The sequence below is a fragment of the Mobula birostris genome, chromosome 1, assembly GCF_030028105.1.
Source record: "Mobula birostris isolate sMobBir1 chromosome 1, sMobBir1.hap1, whole genome shotgun sequence".
NCBI classification, from domain to species: Eukaryota; Metazoa; Chordata; class Chondrichthyes; order Myliobatiformes; family Myliobatidae; genus Mobula; species Mobula birostris.
The window spans coordinates 3,136,324-3,155,984 of NC_092370.1; the positions used below are offsets into that span (position 1 = coordinate 3,136,324).

At 43.9% G+C, this 19,661-nt stretch overlaps 1 protein-coding gene across 2 annotated transcripts in view; it reads right to left on the reverse strand.

The window, feature by feature from the left end:
* Positions 1–19,661, reverse strand: part of LOC140194342 (phosphatidylserine synthase 1-like) — a 52,358-nt gene that overhangs the window by 11,903 nt on the left and 20,794 nt on the right. For both annotated transcript variants that reach the window (XM_072251713.1, XM_072251714.1), the window contains exons 7-9: positions 17,055–17,196; positions 11,374–11,486; positions 8,351–8,416 (exon numbers count right to left, since the gene is read on the reverse strand). In XM_072251713.1, coding sequence (XP_072107814.1) covers positions 8,351–8,416; positions 11,374–11,486; positions 17,055–17,196 — 321 coding nt within the window. The remainder of the gene's footprint in view (positions 1–8,350; positions 8,417–11,373; positions 11,487–17,054; positions 17,197–19,661) is intronic.

Sequence of the window (19,661 nt, forward strand, 5' to 3'; positions counted from 1 at the left end):
TGCCATTCTCTGTGTTAAAAAAAAACCTACCTCTGACATCGCCCCTATATATTCCCCCAGTTGCCTTAAAAATTGTGACCCCCATGTACTAGCCATTTCCGCTCTGGTAAAAAAAAAAGTCTCTGCTGTCCACTCAAACAACACCTCTTTTGTCTTCTACACTTCTTTCAAGTCACCTCTCTTCTTCCTTCGCTCCAAACAGAAAAGCCCCAGCTCGTTCAACCATTCCTCTTAAGATATGCTTTCTAGTCCAGACAGCATCCTGGTAGATCTCCTCTGCACCCTCTCTAAAGCTTCCACATCCTTCCTATAATGAGGTGACCCGAAATGAACACAATACTACAAGCATAAGTGGAATAGAAACCAAAAAGGAGCAGAAGTCGACCTCACGACTAGGCTCACATTTCACAAGAGTGGAGGAGGGGAGGGGTGGTTAATATGAGGAGGGGGAGAATAACTTTAGGTTGAATTATGGGGTTATGTCAGAGTTAAGTTTTTACCCACAGAGTGGCGGGTGTGTGCAAAACCCTGCCAGGGGTTGTGGTAGAAATGGTATACAAAATTACAGAAACATAGAAAACCTACAGCACAATACACAATGCTGTGCCAAACATATACTTACTTTACAAATTACCGAGGGTTACCCATAGCCCTCTATTTTTGTAAGCTCCATGTACCTATCCAGGAGTCTCTTAAAAGACCCTATTGTATCCGCCTCCATCACCGTTGCCAGCAGTCCATTCCACGCACTCACCATTCTCTGCGTAAAAAACTTACCCCTGACATCTCCTCTGTACCTACTTCCAAGCACCGTAAAACTATGCCTTCTCATGTTAGCCACTTCAGCCTTGGGAAAAAGCCTCTGTCTATCCACACGATCAATGCCTCTCATCATCTTATACACCTCTATCAGGTCACCTCTCATCCTCCATCGCCCCAAGGAAAAAAGGCCAAGTTCACTCAACCTATTCTCATAAGGCATACTCCCCAATCCAGGCAACATCCTTGTAAATCTCCTCTGCACCCTTTCTATGGTTTCCACATCCTTCCTGTTGTGAGGTGACCAGAACTGAGCACAGTACTCACCGGGGTCCTATATAGCTGCAACATTACCTCTCGGCTCTTAAACTCAATCCCATGATTGATGAAGGCCAATGCACCGTATGCCTTCTTAACCAGAGTCAACCTGTGCAGCAGCTTTGAGTGTGCTATGGACTCCGACCCCAAGATCCCTCTGATCCTCCACACTGCCAAGAGTCTTACCATTAATACTATATTCTGCCATCATATTTGACCTACCAAAATGAACCACCTCACACTTATCTGCATTTAACTCCATCTGCCACTTCTCAGCCCAGTTCTGAATCCTATCAATGTCCCGTTGTAACCTCTGACAGCCCTCCACACTATCCACAACACCCCCAACCTTTGTGTCATCAGCAAATTTACTAACCCATCCCTCCACTTCCTCATCCAGGTCATTTATAAAAATCACAAAGAGTAAGGGTCCCAGAACAGATCCCTGAGGCACACCACTGGTCACCAACCTCCATGCAGAATATGACCCATCTACAACCACTCTTTGCCTTCTGTGGGCAAGCCAGTTCTGGATCCACAAAGCAATGTCCCCTTAGATCCCATGCCTCCTTACTATCTCAATAAGCCTGGCATGGGGTACCTTATCATATGCCTTGCTGAAATCTATGTACACTACATCTACTGCTCTACCTTCATCAATGTGTTTAGTCACATCCTCAAAAAATTCAATCAGGCTCGTAAGGCACGATCTGCCTTTGACAAAGCTGTGCTGACTATTCCTAATCATATTATGCCTCTCCAAATGTTCAAAATCCTGCCTCTCAGGATCTTCTCCATCAGTTTACCAACCACTGAAGTAAGACTCACTGGTCTATAATTTCCTGAGCTATCTCTACTCCCTTTCTTGAATAAAGGAACTACATCTGCAACCCTCCAATCCTCTGGAACCTCTCCCGGCCCCATTGATGATGCAAAGATCATCGCCAGAGGCTCAGTGATCTCCTCCCTCGCCTGCTACAGTAGCCTGGGGTACATCTTGTCTGGTCCCGGAGACTTATCCAACTTGATGCTTTCCAAAAGCTCCAGTACATCCTTTGCGGAGGTACAGATGAGGTGTATACACAGGGTTAACGCAAGCAGGCTTTGTCCACTGAGAGGTTAGGTGAGACTACAACTACAGGTCATGGCCTAAAGGTGAAAGATGAGTAGTTTAAGAGAAACATGAGAGAAAACTTCAGTCAAAGGGTTGCGAGAGTGTGGAACGAGCTACCAGCACAGGTGGTGTAAGCGAGCTCAACTTCAACATTTAAGATGAGTTTAGACATATATAAATGGATATATCTATATATTAGAGTAAACATCATTATGCTTATTTATATAGTGAGCTCGATTCAACATTTAAGAGAAGTTTGGAGAGATATGTGGATGGAAGGGGCATGGAGAGCCCTGGTCCCGGTGTAGGAATTGACAGATTAAATGATTCGGCACAGACTAGATGGGCCCTGCTTCTGCGCTGTACTTTTCTATAACTCTATGTATTATGAACAGTTTTGGGCAACTTTGCTAAGACAGAATGTGCTGGCATTGCAGAACGCCCAGAGGAGATTTCCGGAATGATTCCACATGACGAGTATTTGATAGGTCTGGGCTTGTGCTCGTTGGAGGTTAGAAAGATGGTGGAATCTCATAGAACATAGAAATCTACAGCACATTACAGGCCCTTTGGCCCACAATGCTGTGCCAAACAGGAAACCTACTCTAAAAACTGCCTGGAATTTCCCCACCACATAGCCCTCTATATTTCCAAGTTCCATGTATCTATCTGAGAGTCTCTTAAAAGACCCTATTGTATCCACTTCCACCACCGCCGCTGGCAGTGCATACCACACACCCACCACTCTCTGTGTGAAAAACTTACCACTGACATCCCCTCTGTACCTGCTTCCAAGTACCTTAAAACTATGCCTCCTCGTGTTAGCCATTTCAGCCCTGGGAAAAAGCCTCTGACTATCCACACAACAAAGCCCCTCAACATCTTATACACCTTGATCAGGTCACCTCTCATCCTCCGTCGCCCCAAGGAGAAAAGGCTGAGTTCACTCAACCTATTCTCATAAGGTACGCCTTCCAATCCAGGGAACATCCTTGAAAATCTCCTCTGCACTCTCTCTATAGTATCCACATCCTTCCTGTAGTGAGGTGACCAGAACTGAACACAGTACTCCAAGGGGTGGGGGTTCTGGTCTGACCAAGGTCTTGTACAGCTGCAACATTACCTCACGGCTCTTGAACTCAGTCCCACGGTTGTTGAATGCCAACACACTATGTGTCTTTCTTAACAACAATGTCAATCAGTGCAGTAGCTTTGAGTGTCCTATGGACATGGACCCCAAGATCTCTCTGATCCTCCACACTGTCAAGAGTCTTACTATATTTTTCTTCAATTTGACCTACCAAAATGAACAACTTTACACTTAACTGGGTTGAACTCTCATCTGACACTTCTCAGCCCAGTTCTGCAACCTATCGATATCCTGCTGTAACATCTGACAGCCCTCCAGAACACAAAATACTCTGCAGATGCTGGGGTCAAAGCAACACTCACAACACGCTGGAGAAACTCAGCAGGTCGGACAGCATCCGTGGAAACGATCAGTCAACGGTTCCGGCCCGAAACGTTGACTGATCGTTTCCACGGATGCTGCCCGACCTGCTGAGTTCCTCCAGCGTGTTGTGAGTGACAACCCTCCAGACTATCCACAACACCCCACAACTCTTGTGTCATCAGCATACTTACTAACCTACCCTTCCACTTCCTCATCCAGGTCACATAAAAATCACAAAGAGGAGGGCTCCCAGAACGGTCACTGTCCTCCACGTAGAATATGACCCATCTACAACCATCCTTTGCCTTCTGTGGTCAAGCCAATTCTGGATCCACAAAGCAAGGTCACATTGGATCCCATGCCTCCTTAGTTTCTGAATGAGCCTTGCATGTGGAACCTAATCTCATTGAAACCTATCAAATGTTGAAAGGCCTGGATAAAGTGGACATGGAGAGGATGTTTCCTGCAGTGGAGTCTAGGACCAGAGGGCATAGCCTCAGAACACAAGGACATCGCCTTAGAAAAGAGATGAGGAGAAATTACTTCAGCCTGAGGGTGGTGAATCTGTGGAATTCATTGCCACAGACAGCTGTACAGGCCAAATCATTGGATATTTTTAAAGTGGAGGTTGATAGGGTCTTGATTAGTCAGGGTGTCAAAGGTTACGGGGAGAAGGCAGAAGAATGGGTTTGAGAAGGACAACGTGACAGATGGGCTGAATGGCCTCGTTCTGATCCAATGTCTGATAGTGTTTTCAGTTTGGAGAGCTAGGTGGAGCACGAGGCAATAGGTGTACTCCAAAGCCATCGTCGTGTTTACTGCTTGAGGCACTCTTCTCAGGAAAACTGCACTCATCTAGATCCTTCTGTAATGTACCAGTACAATTCCTCTGGGATACGCTTCAAATCCAAAAAGGAGGATGCTACACACACTGAAGTTATTTTGCACTGTGGCATCAGAAGCAAACAAGCTAATTGCACAACACACGGATTCCACAAAGAACAAAAATCCATAACCAGCAAGACATTATTCTTTGTAACTTTATTCAAAATCTAAGTTTTTTTATTATACACCTTCAACTGTAAAACTTGGTTTTCAATGAAATTTGTATTCAAAAACTAAGTTTTTTTTTATTACACATCTTCAATTGTAAAACTTGTTTTTCAGTGAAACCTGTAACAACATGATTTGGAAATTTTGTAAAAAGAATTGTGGCAAGGAAAGACAGCTAAATTTGGAGACAGACAAATTCCTTGTTCCATGGAAAGAGAAGGAGATTGGACCACCAGATTTAGGAACAGTTAATACCCTCAACCATCAGGTTCTTGAACCAGAGGGGATAACTTCACTTGCCCATCAGTGAAACATTCCCACAACCTATGGACTCACTTTCAAGGACCCTTCATCTCAGGTTCTCAATATTCATCGCTTATTTATTTTGCATTTATTATTATTTTGATTTTTTTTGTATTTACTGTGAAAGACCACAAAAAATGAATCTCAGGGCATATATGTACTTTGATAATAAATTTATGTTGAACTTTGGCAGAAAAGCCAAAAAGAATCGCAAACATTTAGATCCTAACATTGTAAAGTGAACACACAGTACACAATGGATCCCATGACAATACACAAACGTTTCAGGTAAATTTCTCCATCACTGTGCAGCAGTAAAACAGTGTACTTTCGGGATTCATTTGTTTGCATCTGATACTGATGGTCAGGATGCCAGAAATAGTCATCAGGTTAAGGAACAATCGTGGAGAGAGAGAAAAATAGTGAATGATTCAATCTAAGGTAATTACCCTGAAATATTAGGACCTCCCTCTCCCCTCTCTCATTTATCCACAACCTGGTTTCAGCATTCCCTGTATTTCTAACATACAGACTATACTAACAGTTTCTCATCATTCGATTAATCTGTGAATCCATGAACACTACCTCACTATTTTGCTCCCTTCTTACATTATTTATTTTTTACGTTTCATGTTGTAACTTGCATTTTATGTGTTGCACTGTACTGTTGCCACAAAACAAGATTCATGACCATGTCAGTGATATTAAACCGGACTCGTGAAATGCATTATCGTAAACCACACGACGCCTCAAGGAAAAAAATTAGCTTCAACACAAGTTTAATCAGCAGAGGGCACTCACACCACCATTGCACATTTATCTTTAGTTTGAATTTATCACCAGGTCTACACCTGTTCTTGATCAAACAAAAACCAATAAATAGCAAACAACAGGAATTCTGCAGATGCTGGAAATTCAAGCAACACACATCAAAGTTGCTGGTGAACGCAGTAGGCCAGGCAGCATCTCCAGGAAGAGGTGCAGTCGACGTTTCAGGCCGAGACCCTTCGTCAGGACTAACTGAAGGAAGAGTGAGTAAGGGATTTGAAAGTTGGAGGGGGAGGGGGAGATCCAAAATGATAGGAAAAGACAGGAGGGGGAGGGATGGAGCCAAGAGCTGGACAGGTGATAGGCAAAAGGGGATATATATACAATAAATAGCAAGTCCTTTTGACAACAAGGGCAGTAAACAGCCCTTCCTTACTGCCCGTACTGAGTGCAAGAATTCAACTTCAGACCCAGCTACAGAATCAGACCACAGATTTACTGCAAAGCCAGCACCTATAAGCACCGAACTCCCTGCCTCTACAGTAACATATTCTCTCCTCTTCTTCATTTTCCCACTCTCGTCTCTTACCTCTTCTCTTCACCTTTCACCCCCCCCGACACCCCTCCTCTTTCCCTTTCTCCCATGATCCACTCTACTCTCCTATCAGATTCCTTCCAATCCAGCCTTTCATCTTTCCCACCCACCTGGCTTCTTACTTCAGTCTCCCTCCTCCACCCACCCACCTGATCTCACCCATCACCTTCTAGATTGTACTCCCATCCCTCCCCCAGCTTATTCTGGCTTCTTCCCCCTTCCTTTCCAGTCCTGATGAGGGGTCTCGGCCTGAAACATCAGCTGTTTATTTCCCCCCCACCATAGCTGCTGCCTGACCTGCTGAGCTCCTCCAGCACTTTGTGTGTGTTGTTCAGAATTTCCTGCTTCTGCAGAATCTCTCGTGTTCATTATCTGGTACTGTCACGTAGCAGTTTACGTGATCGCTTTACAGTGCCAGCTGCTGTCCATAAGGAGTTTGAATGTTCTCCCAGTGACCACATGGGTTTCCTCCAGGAGCTTTGGTGTCCTCTCACATTCCAAAGATGCTCTGGTTCCGGTTAGTAAGTTGTGGGCTTGCGACATCACCCTTACAGCATAATCCTCACTGATAAAACGAAGTCTTCACTCTCCAGGGCGCAGGCCTGGGCAAGGTTGTATGGAAGACCAGCAGTTGCCCATGCTGCAAGTCCCCCCTCTCCACGACACCAATGTTGTCCAAGGGAAGGGCATTAGGACCCATACAGCTTGGCACCAGTGTCGTCACAGAGCAATGTGTGGTTAAGTGCCTTGCTCAAGGGCTCAACACATTCCTTTGGCTGGGGTTCGAACTCACGACCTTCAGGTAGCTAGTCCAATGCCTTAACCACTTGGCCACATGCCCACACCTGATCTTTATCATAATCCCTTTAATCCTTTATTCAAGGCTGCAAGTTCAAGGCAGGGGCCTACAGGCTGGTGAGCCGAACGTTGAAGCTGGAAAGGTACTACCAATATTTGGAAAGACAAGGATTTATTAGGGATGGTAATTATTGAATTCTGTGTGGAAAATGTGTCTCGTGAATTTGATCAAGTCCAGGATCAGAAACAGGTTTGATATCACTGACATACATTGTGAAATCAGTTGTTTTGCAACAGCAGTACAGTGCAATACGTAAAGAGTTACTACAAATTGTGAGACAGACAGAAAGATTGAGCAAAATCGTGAGGTAAATTTAAGAGTTCATTGTCAATTCAAAAACCTGGTGGCAGAGGGGAAGAAGCTGTTCAAAGTATAATGCTTAAAAGATACTGGAACAGGTACAGGGGTAGGAAAAGTTTACAGCAAAGCGTGGGGAAATAGGATGTTAGTGGACTCTCTCTCACTACTTCCATCGGGAAGAAGGTACAGGAGCCTCAAGACCCACAAACCAGGTTCAGGGCCAGTTATTACCCCTCAACCATTAGGTGTGGATAACTTCACTCACCTCAACTCTGACCTGGTTTCACAACCTACAAACTCACTTTCGATAACTTATGTTCTCAGTATTATTTATTAAAATACTGCTTATTAAACTTATTTATATTTTATTAATTATTAAATTACAGATTTTAAAAATTATTTACATAAATTATCTACATGATGGACTGAATGACCTACATCTTATGATTTCTTTTGCACATTGACAAACTGACAAACAACCAAGGATTTTCAGAAATGTTACTGCATTTCCTTATTTTCTTGTAAATGCCCACAGAAAACGAATCTCTGGATTTTTACTTTAGACTTTTAACAATTTGTTTGGCACAGATGAGATGGGCCAAAGGGTTTGTCTCTGTACAATATAACTCTATGACAAGATTCAAGACAGAGGTTGACAAGATTCTTGATTGGTCAGGGCATGAAGGGATACGGGGAGAAGGCTGGAGACTCTGGCTGAGAGGAAAATTGGATCAGCCATGATGAAATGGTGAAGCAGACTCGATGGGCCAAATGGCCTAATTCTGCTCCTGTGTCTTATGGTCTAAGTTCAGAAACAAACACACTTACCCAAAGACCCAGCACTGAGTTCCAACTCTTTTGCATTGACTATCGGTAAGATACGCATAATACTGTCTGTAAACAAATCAAAAACAGCACTAAACACCGGTAACATAACCGAATCAAAACATGTCGTGACATGTACGGTCAAGCACTTTGGTAGAAGAAATGAAAGGGTAGACTACTTTCTAAAGGGAGAGAAAATACAAAAACAGAGGTGCAAGGGGACTTAGGAGTCCTTGTACAAGATTCCCTAAAGGTTAATTTGCAGGTTGAGCCAGAGGTGAGGAAGCCAATGCAACGTTAGCAATCATTTCAAGAGGACTACAAGATGGAATGCTGAGGTTTTATAAAGCACTGGTGTGGCCTCACTTGGAGTATTGTGAGCAGTTTTGGCCCACTAATCAAAGAAAAGATGTGCTGATATTGGAGAGTGTTTGAAGGAGTTCACAAGAATGATTCTGAGAATGGAAGGGTTATTGTCTGAGGAGAGTTTGATGGCTCTGGATCTGCACTCACTGGAATTCAGAAGAGTGGGGGGGGATCTCATTGAAACCTATCAAATATTGAAAGGCCTGGATAGAGTGGATGTGGAGAGTCTATTTCCTCTCGTGGGGAAGTCTGGAACCAGAGGACACAGCCTCAGAGTACAAAGATGTCTCTTTAGAACAGAAATGGAGAAATTTCTTTTGCCAGAGGGTGGTAAATTTGTGGAATTAGTTGCCACAGAAGGCTGTGGAGGCCTGGTCATTGGGTATATTAAAGCAGAGTCTGATAAGATTCTTGATTAGTCGGGGTGTCAAAGGTTGAGGGGAGAAGGCAGGAAAATGATGAGCCCAAAGACGTACTGGTCAGGTTAATCGGGAAGTTGTCCTGTGATTAGGTCTGTACTAGACCTTGGAGTACTCCTTGGAGTTCAGAAGAATGAAGGGGGACCTCATAGAAACATTTCAAATGTTGAAAGGCATGGACAGAGTGGATGTGGCAAAGTTGTTTCTGATGGTGGGAGAGTCCAGTACAAGAGGGCATGACTTAAGGATTGAAGGGCGCCCATTCAGAACAGAGATGCGAAGAAATTTTTTTAGTCAGAGGGTGGTGAATCTATGGAATTTGTTGCCACGGGCAGCAGTGGAGGCCAAGTCATTGGGTGTATTTAAGGCAGAGATTAATAGTAACCAGGGCATCAAAGGTTATGGTGAGAAGGCGGGGGAGTGGGACTAAATGGGAGAATGGATCAGCTCATGATAAAATGGCGGAGCAGACTCGATGGGCTGAATGGCCGACTTCTGCTCCTTGGTCTTATAGTCTAATCAGGATTGTGGGGTTGCTGGGTCAGTGAGGTTCAAAGGGCTGGCTCTGGATGTAATGCTAAATAAATGCATGGAGATGGGGTTGAGAGGGATAATAAATCAGTTATAACGGAATGGCAGAGCACACTTCATGTGCAAAAGCACTAATTCTGCTCCTATGTCTTATGGTCTAAATGGCAGGTCAAAAAACATTTTAGAGAGTTAGTATTACAGAAATTTTGGCAATAAGTAATCTTCCATCCAACAACTCTTTCATTAACATTTAGGCCCTGAGCATCACAGAAAGATTTCAGTGAAATGCACGCCATTAAACAATTAAATGTTAGTGATGAAAAATGGTTTAGAATCTGTCTGTAGGTTAAATAGTTTATTATGCAGTTCAAAAGGACATCAGGAGGGAAACAGGGATGTTGTTCATCTGAAAATTGACATTGGAAAAGCTACAAGCCGGCACAGAAGGTTTGCAGAGTGATGTGTAATGGTGTACAGTTGCCAGAAATCGAGAGCACTACACACAAAATGCTGCAGGAAGTCAACAGGTCACGCAGAGTCAATGCAGGCGAATGAACAGTCAACGTTCTGGGCCGAGACCCTTCCTCAGGGTCTCAGGCTGAAACATGAACCGTTTATTCCTCTCCATAGATACGGCTTGACCTGCTGACTTCCTCCTGCATTCTGTGTGTGATGGCAGATAGCTCAACTGGTGGTGTCTAGATAGCCTACAGATGGCGCATGGGAACATGTTCAAGTTGAAGTTTAATTGTCATTCAACCATACATGAATACCAATGAACACAGCCAAATGAAACAGTGTTACTCCAGGGCCAAGATGCAAGACAGAACACACAGTCACACACAGCACAAAGCACATACAAGATACCAGTAAACATACAGTCACACAGGAAAATAATCCGAGACCCTGAGTCCATAACCGTTGCAGCAGCCTGACCCACCTCCCTCTCCCTCTCCTCTCACTACTACAATCGGGTGTGAGGTACAGGAGCATTGACCCAATACACTCGCCTCAGCACCGAACTGCCTCTGTGGCTGTGCACTCACTTTTGGTGACTCTGTTTCACGTTCTGTGTGTTATTCGTTGACTTTTTTCATTGTTTGCACAATTTGCTCCTCTTTTCACATACTGGATGTTTTGACAGTATTTTTGGAGTGGGTTTCTTTGTGGATGCTATTGTTGCTTTGTTTTGTGGCTGCCCGTAAGGAGATGAATCTCAGGCTTGTAGATGCTGTACATACTTTGATAATGAACGTACTTTTAACTTCGGAGGAAAGTACAAATTTGGAAGCACCTGTGGAAAAGAATAAAGAGTCCAGTCCTGATACAGGGTCTTGGCCAGAAATGTTGACTGTTTATTCAGTTCCATAGATGCTGCCTGGCCTGCTGAGTTCCTCCAGCATTTTGTGTGTGTTGCTCCGGATTTGCAGCATCTACAGAATCTTGTGTTTATTATCTGTGCTGTAATGTTGTGTTCTAGATTGATGGGTTCAAGAAGCAGAACAAGAACAACAGAAACAGGAGATTGTGTATGATGTTTATACAGCAATGAGAAGAAATGAGGACAGGAAGAGGCAATGGGTAACTTCGGGAAAAATAGAGTATAACAAATAAGCAGACTCTTGATGAAGAAGAGAAAATGACCCATCTTCATTTATAAACACCACAGGAGACCAGAGAGTTTTTATACAAAATGTAAAGTTTCTTTACCGTACAGTAGGCGCCGTGATCACACCAATAAAGAGGATTCGGCCATAACTCAGGGCGTGGCTCGCTTGAAACACGAAGATATGTTTCAAGAAAAATGTATTCAGTTCAGTCAGCTGAAATAGAAAAGAAAAAAAATCTCATGACACTCTCCAAAACAGCCCCTCAGCTCTCCTGAGCAAAATATGAAATTATCAGGAATAGAAACATAGAAAACCTACAGCACAATACAGGCCCTTCGGCCCACAAAGCTGTGCCAGACATGTTCTTACTTTAGAAATTACCTAGGGTTACCCATAGCCCTCTATTCTTCTAAGCTCCATGTACCTATCCAGGAGCCTCTTAAAAGACCCTATTGATTCCGCCTCCACCACCGTTGCCGGCAGTCCATCCCACGCACTCACCACTCTCTGCATAAAAAACTTACCCCTGACATCTCCTCTGTACCTGCTTCCAAGCACCTTAAAACTGTGCCCTCTCATGTTATCCATTTCAGCCCTGGGGAAAAGCATCTGACTATCCACACAATCAATGCCTCTCATCATCTTATACACCTCTATCAGGTCACCTCTCATCCTCCGTCGCTCCAACGAGAAAAGGGTAAGTTCACTCAACCTGTTTTCATAAGGCATGCTCCCCAATCCAGGCAGCATCCTTGTAAATCTCCTCTGCACCCTTTCTATAGTTTCCACATCCTTCCTGTAGTGAGGTGACCAGAAATGAGCACAGTACTCCAAGTAGGGTCTGACCAGGGTCCTATATCGCTGTAACATTACCTCTCAGCACTTAAACTCAATCCCACGGTTGATGAAGGCCAATGCACCGTATGCCTTCTTAACCACAGAGTCAACCTGCGCAGCTGCTTTGAGTGTCCTATGGACTCGGACCCCAAGATCCCTCTGATCCTCCACACTGCCAAGAGTCTTACCATTAATGCTATATTCTGCCATCATATTTGACCTACCAAAATGAACCACCTCACACTTATCTGGGTTGAACTCCATCTGCCACTTCTCAGCCCAGTTTTGCATCCTATCAATGTCCCACTGTAACCTCTGACAGCCCTCCACACTAACCACAACACCCCCCAGCCTTTGTGTCATCAGCAAATTTACTAACCCATCCCTCCACTTCTTCGTCCAGTGTCATTTATAAAAATCACAAAGAGTAAAGGTCCCAGAACAGATCCCTGAGGCACACCACTGGTCACTGACCTCCATGCAGAATATGACCTGTCTACAACAGCTCTTTGCCTTCTGTGGGCAAGCCAATTCCGGATCCACAAAGCAATGTCCCCTTGGATCCTGAGCCTCCTTACTTTCTCAATAAGCCTTGCATGTGGTACCTTATCAAATGCCTTGCTGAAATCCATACACACTACATCTACTGCTCTACCTTCATCAACGTTTTTAGTCACATCCTCAAAAAATTCAATCAGGCGCATGAGGCACGACCTGCCCTTGACAGAGCCATGCTGACTATTCTTAATCATATTATGCCTCTTCAAATGTTCATAAATCCTGCCTCTCAGGATCTTTTCCATCAACTTACCAACCACTGAAGTAAGACTCACTGGTCTTTCAACAGCCTTTGTACACCGCACTTCCTGTACCCTAGCATCCTTTCCCTATCTCTACTCACTTCCTTGAATAAGGGAACAACATCTGCAACCCTCCAATCCTAAGGAACCTCTCCCCCCATTGATGATGCAAAGATCATCGCCAGAGGCTCCACAATCTCCTCCCTCACCTCTCACAGTAGCCTGTGGTACATCTCCTCCGGTCCCGGTGACTTATCCAATTTGATGCTTTCCAAAAGCTCCAGCACATCCTCTTTCATAATGTTTATATGCTCAAGCTTTTCAATCTACTGTAAGTCATCCCTACAACCGCCAAGATCCTTTTCCATAGTGCATATTGAAGCAAAGTATTCATTAAGACCCTCTGTTATCTCCTCCAGTTCCACAGACACTTTTCCACTGTCACACTGGATTGGTCCTATTCTCTCACATCTTATCCTCTTGCTCTTCACATACTTGTAGAATGCCTTGGGGTTTTCTTTAATCCTGCTCGCTAAGGTCTTCTCATGGCCCCTTCTGGCTCTCGTAATTTCATTCTTAAACTCCTTTCTGCTAGCTTTATAATCTTCTAAATCTCTATCATTACCTAGCTTTTTGAACCTTTCGTAAGCTTTTCTTTTCTTCTTGATGAGATTTTCAACAGCCTTTGTACACCACAGTTCCTGTACCCTACCATCCTTCCCATCTCATTGGAACGTACCTATGCAGAATGCCACGCAAATATTCCCTGAAAATTTGCTACATTACTGCCGTACATTTCCCTGAGAACATCGTTTTCAATTTATGCTTCCAAGTTCCTGCCTGATAGCCTCATATTTCCCCTTAATCCAATTAAACACTTCCCTAACTTATCTGTTCCTATCCCTCTCCAATGCTATGGTAAAGGAGATAGAATTGTGATCACTATCTCCAAAATGCTCTCCCACTGAGAGACCTGACACCTGACCAGGTTCATTTCCCAATACCAGATCAAGTACAGCCTCTCCTCTTGTAGGCTTATCTACATATTGAGTCAAGAAACCTTCCTGAACACACCTAACAAACTCCACGCCATCTAAATCCCTTGCTCTAGGGAGATGTCAATCAATATTTGGGAAATTAAAATCTCCCATCACAACAACCCCATTATTATTACATCTTTCCAGAATCTGTCTCCCTATCTGTTCCTCCATGTCCCTGTTACTATTAGGTCTATAAAAAACACCCAGTGGAGTTATTGAACCCTTCCTATTCCTAACCTCCACCCACAGAGACTCCATAGACAATCCCTCCATGACTTCCTCCTTTTCTGCAGCCGTAACACTATCTCTGATCAACAATGCCATGCCTCCACCTCTTTTTGCTTCCCTCCCTGTCCTTTCTGAAACATCTAAAGCCTGGCACTCGAAGTAACCATTCCTGTCCCTGAGCCATCCAAGTCTCTGTAATGGCCACAACATCATAGCTCCAATTACTGATCCATACTTTAAGCTCATCAACTTTGTTCATGATGGTTCTTGCATTAAATGTTGCAGAACTATTCAGCAATTTAGTAACATTTTCAAAATAGAAATGTATTCAAAATCAGAAAAATGGCTAAATATTGAATTCCAGGTCTTTATCTGAAAAAATCAGTGGATGTCACTGTAAGCTTTCAGATCAAATCTTGAGCACGACATTGTGGGCCGAAGGGTGTACAGTGTACACTGTGCTGTGGTGTTCTAAAGTCAATGTTCACAACAACCCTGTCTGACATTGTCGGAGGGGAAGTAATATGAACAACTAAATATTGAACACTCAGTGAATGTTGGTGTCAGCCTTCAAATCAAACATTGTTAGATACACAGAAACCATGTGCCAATAAGCAGTGAAATAGTTCAATAGACTAATGCTGAACCTGCATGGAAAACCTCACTCACCCAGATTCCGAACAGAATCAACAACCTACTGACTCACTTTCAAGGTCTTTTATTGTGTACTTTTGATAATTTTTACTATGTACCTTTGATAACTTTTTTTGTGTTAACCACCTGTTATTGTTATTATTCCAAATGCAGCAATGTAAGATTTAGAGGCAGGTTCAGAAACGGTGAATCCAAGCCCACAGCCCATGGACAACAGCACTCGCTGGACTCGAGGAATGGGGCAGGGAGAGGAGAGATCAACATTGAAATCTACCAAATATTGAAGTCCCTAGATAGAGTGGACATGGAGACGACATACAATATTACAGCACAGTACAGGCCCTTCAGCCCACAATGCTGTCTCGACTTTGTAATCTAGTCTAAGATTAATCTAACCTTTCCCTTCTACATAACCCTCCATTTTTCTACCATCCCTGTGCTTATCTAAGAGTTTCTTAAATGTCCCTATTATATCTGCCTCTACCACCACTCTGGCAGGGTGTTCCACTGCCCTTCGCGTAAAGATCTGACCTCTGATAATCCCCCCCCCCCCATCGTTTCCTCCAATCACCTTAAAATCATGCCCACCCTTGTATTAACCATTTCCACCCTGGCTGTCCACTCTATCTATGCCTCTTATCATTTTGTACATCTCTATCAAGTCACCTCTCATCCTCCTTTGCTTCAAAGAGAAAAGCCCGAGCTCGCTCAACCTATTCTCAAAAGGCATGCTCTCTAATCCAGGCAGCATCCTGGTAAAACTTCTCTGCACTCTCTCGAAAGCTTTCAAATGAAGAATATCTCTGTAAAGCATTCCTAGCATAAGGCAATGAGAACTGAACACACTATTGCAAGTGTGGTCTAACAGGGCTTTATAGACTACACGTTACCTCACAGCTCTTCTTTCTACATGATCTACCACACCACCAACCTAGTTATATAAACTCAGCAGTCTAGATTACAGAAAGATCTCAGAAAGGCTTTGAATACAGAACATCCAAATTCAACAGAGGTGCATACCAGGCATGTGCTGTATACCCAAAGGGAGAATCAAATTCAAGATTCAAAATTCAAGATTGTTTAATGTCATTTCCAGTACACAAAATAATTGTTACTCTGGATCTGATGCAGCACAAAAAACACAATTAGATAAAGAACACAATTAAAAAAAAACAATAAATATAAATACATAAGACAGCTTACATTCACAGACTGAGTATATGCCCATGAAGTGACGCTCGGCACAGGAGTGTCTGTACATGAGGTGACTGACAGGAAGTGATAAAGTAGTGGTGGTTGGGGGTGTGGAGGGGTGGGTGAGTGGGTGGAGGTGTTGACTGTTTTTGAGTCTGGTGGATGCTACATGGCCTCTTCCTGATGGGAGAGGGACAAACAGTGAACTGACGGGGTGGGTGGGACCCTTCACGATATTGCTGGACATTGACGAAGAGGTCATAAACCAGGCATCCAGCCTTGAGCTCTTCCACTTCCTCTCTGTGGGCTGTCTCATTGCTGTTGGCGATGAGCCTCACCGCTGTTGTGTCATCAGCCAACTTGCTGCTGTGATCACCCGAGCGTCTGTCTGTGCAGTCATGTGTGAGCAGAGCATACAGCGATGAGCTCAGCACACAGCCCCGGGGGGCAGCCGTGTCGTGTTGAGTATGACGGGGAGGGAAACGGCAGTGGATCCTGACTACCTGAGGTCAGTTGATTAGGAAGCCTGGCACAGTATTTAGACCAAGGAGGAGGCGTCTGTTCACCAAGGTCTGTGGAACAATAATGTTGAATGATGAGATGAAATCCAGAAACAGCCTTCTGACTCACGCCCTCCTTTTCTCTGTGTGTCAGGGTCAGGTGAGTGACTATGTCAAATAGCATTCATTCATTTATTTATTTTGCGATACAGCATGGAGTGGGCCCTCCCAACACTTCAAGCCGTGCAGCCCCAGCAACCCCGGTTTGACCCGAACCTAATCATGGGACATTTTACAATCACCAGCTCACCTACGCCGCACATCCCCAGGAAACCAGAGCACTCGGGGAAAAGCCAGCAACCTACGGGGAAAACGTCGAGACAGCGCCGGAACTGAACTCCAAACCCGAGCTGTAATAGTATTGTGCAAACCACTCATCTGCCAGCACCCACTCTCAGCCCCTGAAGCTGGAAATTGCACACAGGAAACCTTTATCACATTGGAATATTTTCTAGGCTTGTTCCTTACCTGCCAAATTATTAGAAAGAGGTAAATTCCAGCAACTCTCTGCGCGGAGGATTTCGGGTCAAACCAACGGACGTATGTCCAGCTGGCTGGCGTAAACTGCAGCATGGCTCGTTTCAGCTTCCCACTGGTGCTGTGAATGGTCCTGATAAAGAGAGACATCGTCATTGCAAACATACATTCCCTCCACCCTCACAGAACAAATATACTCTCATAACATACTTCAAATCACTCAAAATAACATCGCATAACTCACTGTAAGCCCCATTTGTAGATATCATATATGTAACTTGACATTCTGAACAGTAACAATGTAAAGATTGCCATGAACACAATGGGCCTGTGCCGTAAATTTCTTTGATTCTAAACGTGGCAGAGAACCTAAGCAATTGCTCTCAGGTTGGAGGAGTAACACTTCATATTCAGTCTGGTTAGCCTCCATGATGTATGATCATCAATTTCTCCTTCCGCTAAAAAATTTGTCCTCTCCCCCTTCTACTTTCATCTGTTCCCTATTCTGGCCTCTTACCTCATCTCGTCACTTTCCCCTGATCCCCTCCCACCTTCCCTTTCTCCCACGGTCTACTCTCCTCCCCTGTCAGATTCCTTCTTCTCTGACCCTTCAGCTTACCCACCTCTCACCCCCCAACCACTTACTTCACCCCCCTCCCTCCCTGGTTTTATCTATCATCTAGCTTGCCCTCCACCCCCATCACCTTATCCTGGCATCTTCCCCCTTCCTTTCCAGTCCTGATGCAGGCTCTCGGCCTGAAACGTTGACTGTTTATTCCTCTCAACAGATCCTGCCTGACCTGCTGAGTTCCTCCAGCATTTTGAGAGTGTTGCTCTAAGCAATTGCTGTCTTGTTACAATAAAAATGAATAAAGACGCAAGAAAGACCAGCTTAATAAATTAAATGCTAAGATCATGGAAAAAATAAGATTAAAAGGTTACAGATAAGCCAACTGTAAACCACGTTAAACTTCACATAATGTCAAACATAACATCGTTTTATGTTCCACAGGGAGAGTGGGTTTCCTCCGTGTGCTCGGTTTCCTCCCACATTCCAAAGACATACGGGTTAGTTGGTTAATTGGTCACATAGGTGTAATTGGGTGGTTATTGGTCATATCGGTGTAATTGGGTGGTGCAGGCTCGTTGGCTGTGCTGTATCACTCAATTAAAGAAAAATAAGTCACCGTAACTCACAGATGGATGTATGAAATTGGGTGGTTAAAGCAACAAAGCTGAAGAGAAAAGGTAATTGAAAGAACACTCAGAGAAAGCAGCATAGCAGTCGGCCTTTTCTCCTTGCAGCGACGGAGGGTGAGAGGTGACCTGACAGAGGTGTACAGTATAAGATGATGAGAGGCATTGATCGTGTGGCTAGTCAGAGGCTTTTTCCCAGGGCTGAAATGGCTAACACAAGAGGGCACGGTTTTAAGGTGCTTGGAAGCAGGTACAGAGGAGATGTCAGGGTGTTTTTTTTTTTTTTTTTTTTTTTTTTTTTTACACAGAGTGGTGAGTGTGTGGAATGGGCTGCCGGCGACGTTTGTGGAGGTGGATACGATAGGATCTTTTAAAAGACTCCTGGACAGGTACATGGAGCTCAGAAAAATAGAGGGCTATGGGTAACCCCAGGTGATTTCTAAAGTAAGTACATGTTCGGCACAGCATTGTGGGCCGAAGGGCCTGTATTGTGCTGTAGGTTTTCTATGTTTAGCATAATGCTTGACAGCACTAGTTCTCCCCATGACCACGTGGGCTTTCTCCGGGTTCTCTGGTTTCCTCCCACAGTCCAAAGGTGTACAGGTTAGGGCTGGTCAGTTTTGACATGGTACGTTGATGTTAGAAGCATAACCACACTTGCTGGCTGCCCCCAGCACATCCTTGGACTGTGTTGGTCAGTGAAGCAACACTGTACGCTTCGATGTACGTGTGACAAATAAAGCTAATCTTTAATGTCTAAAAGGATATATAAGGAAATATATTTGGAAAGATTTAAAAACTAGAAAAGCAAAGAGACGGATGAGATTAAATTGTCTTCAACCATATGAGAAAATAAATGAAGAGAAAATTTAGAAAATAGAGTAAATACAACTAATTGATAACTGTCAATTTGCAATAACAAAATGGCAGAAATAAGAGTTACCCAATCTCAATAACTCTATTTGGAAGTGACATTAGCACTGTAAATTCTCCCTGACCAGGTAGGTTTCCTCCCACATTCCAAAGAGGTACGGTTAGGGTTTGTAAGTTGTGGACATGCTGCGTTGGCGTAAAACACAGAACACCACAGCACAGTACAGGCCCTCAAGCCCATGGTGTACAAACCAATTTCCCCCGGGATCAATAAAGTATGACTATGACTATGATGTCTGCCAAACTTTTAACCTAATCAATCTAACCCTTCCCTCCCACACAACCTTCCACTTTTCTATGTGCCTATTTTTCTTAAATGTCCTCTACCACCACCCCTGTCATGGTGTTCCACACACCCACCACTCTGTGTAAAAAAACCTACCTCTGATATCGTAATATTATTGTGTGCAGTTTTGGTCACCAAAATACAGGAAGGATATTGATAAGGTTGAAAGAGTGCAGAGAAGG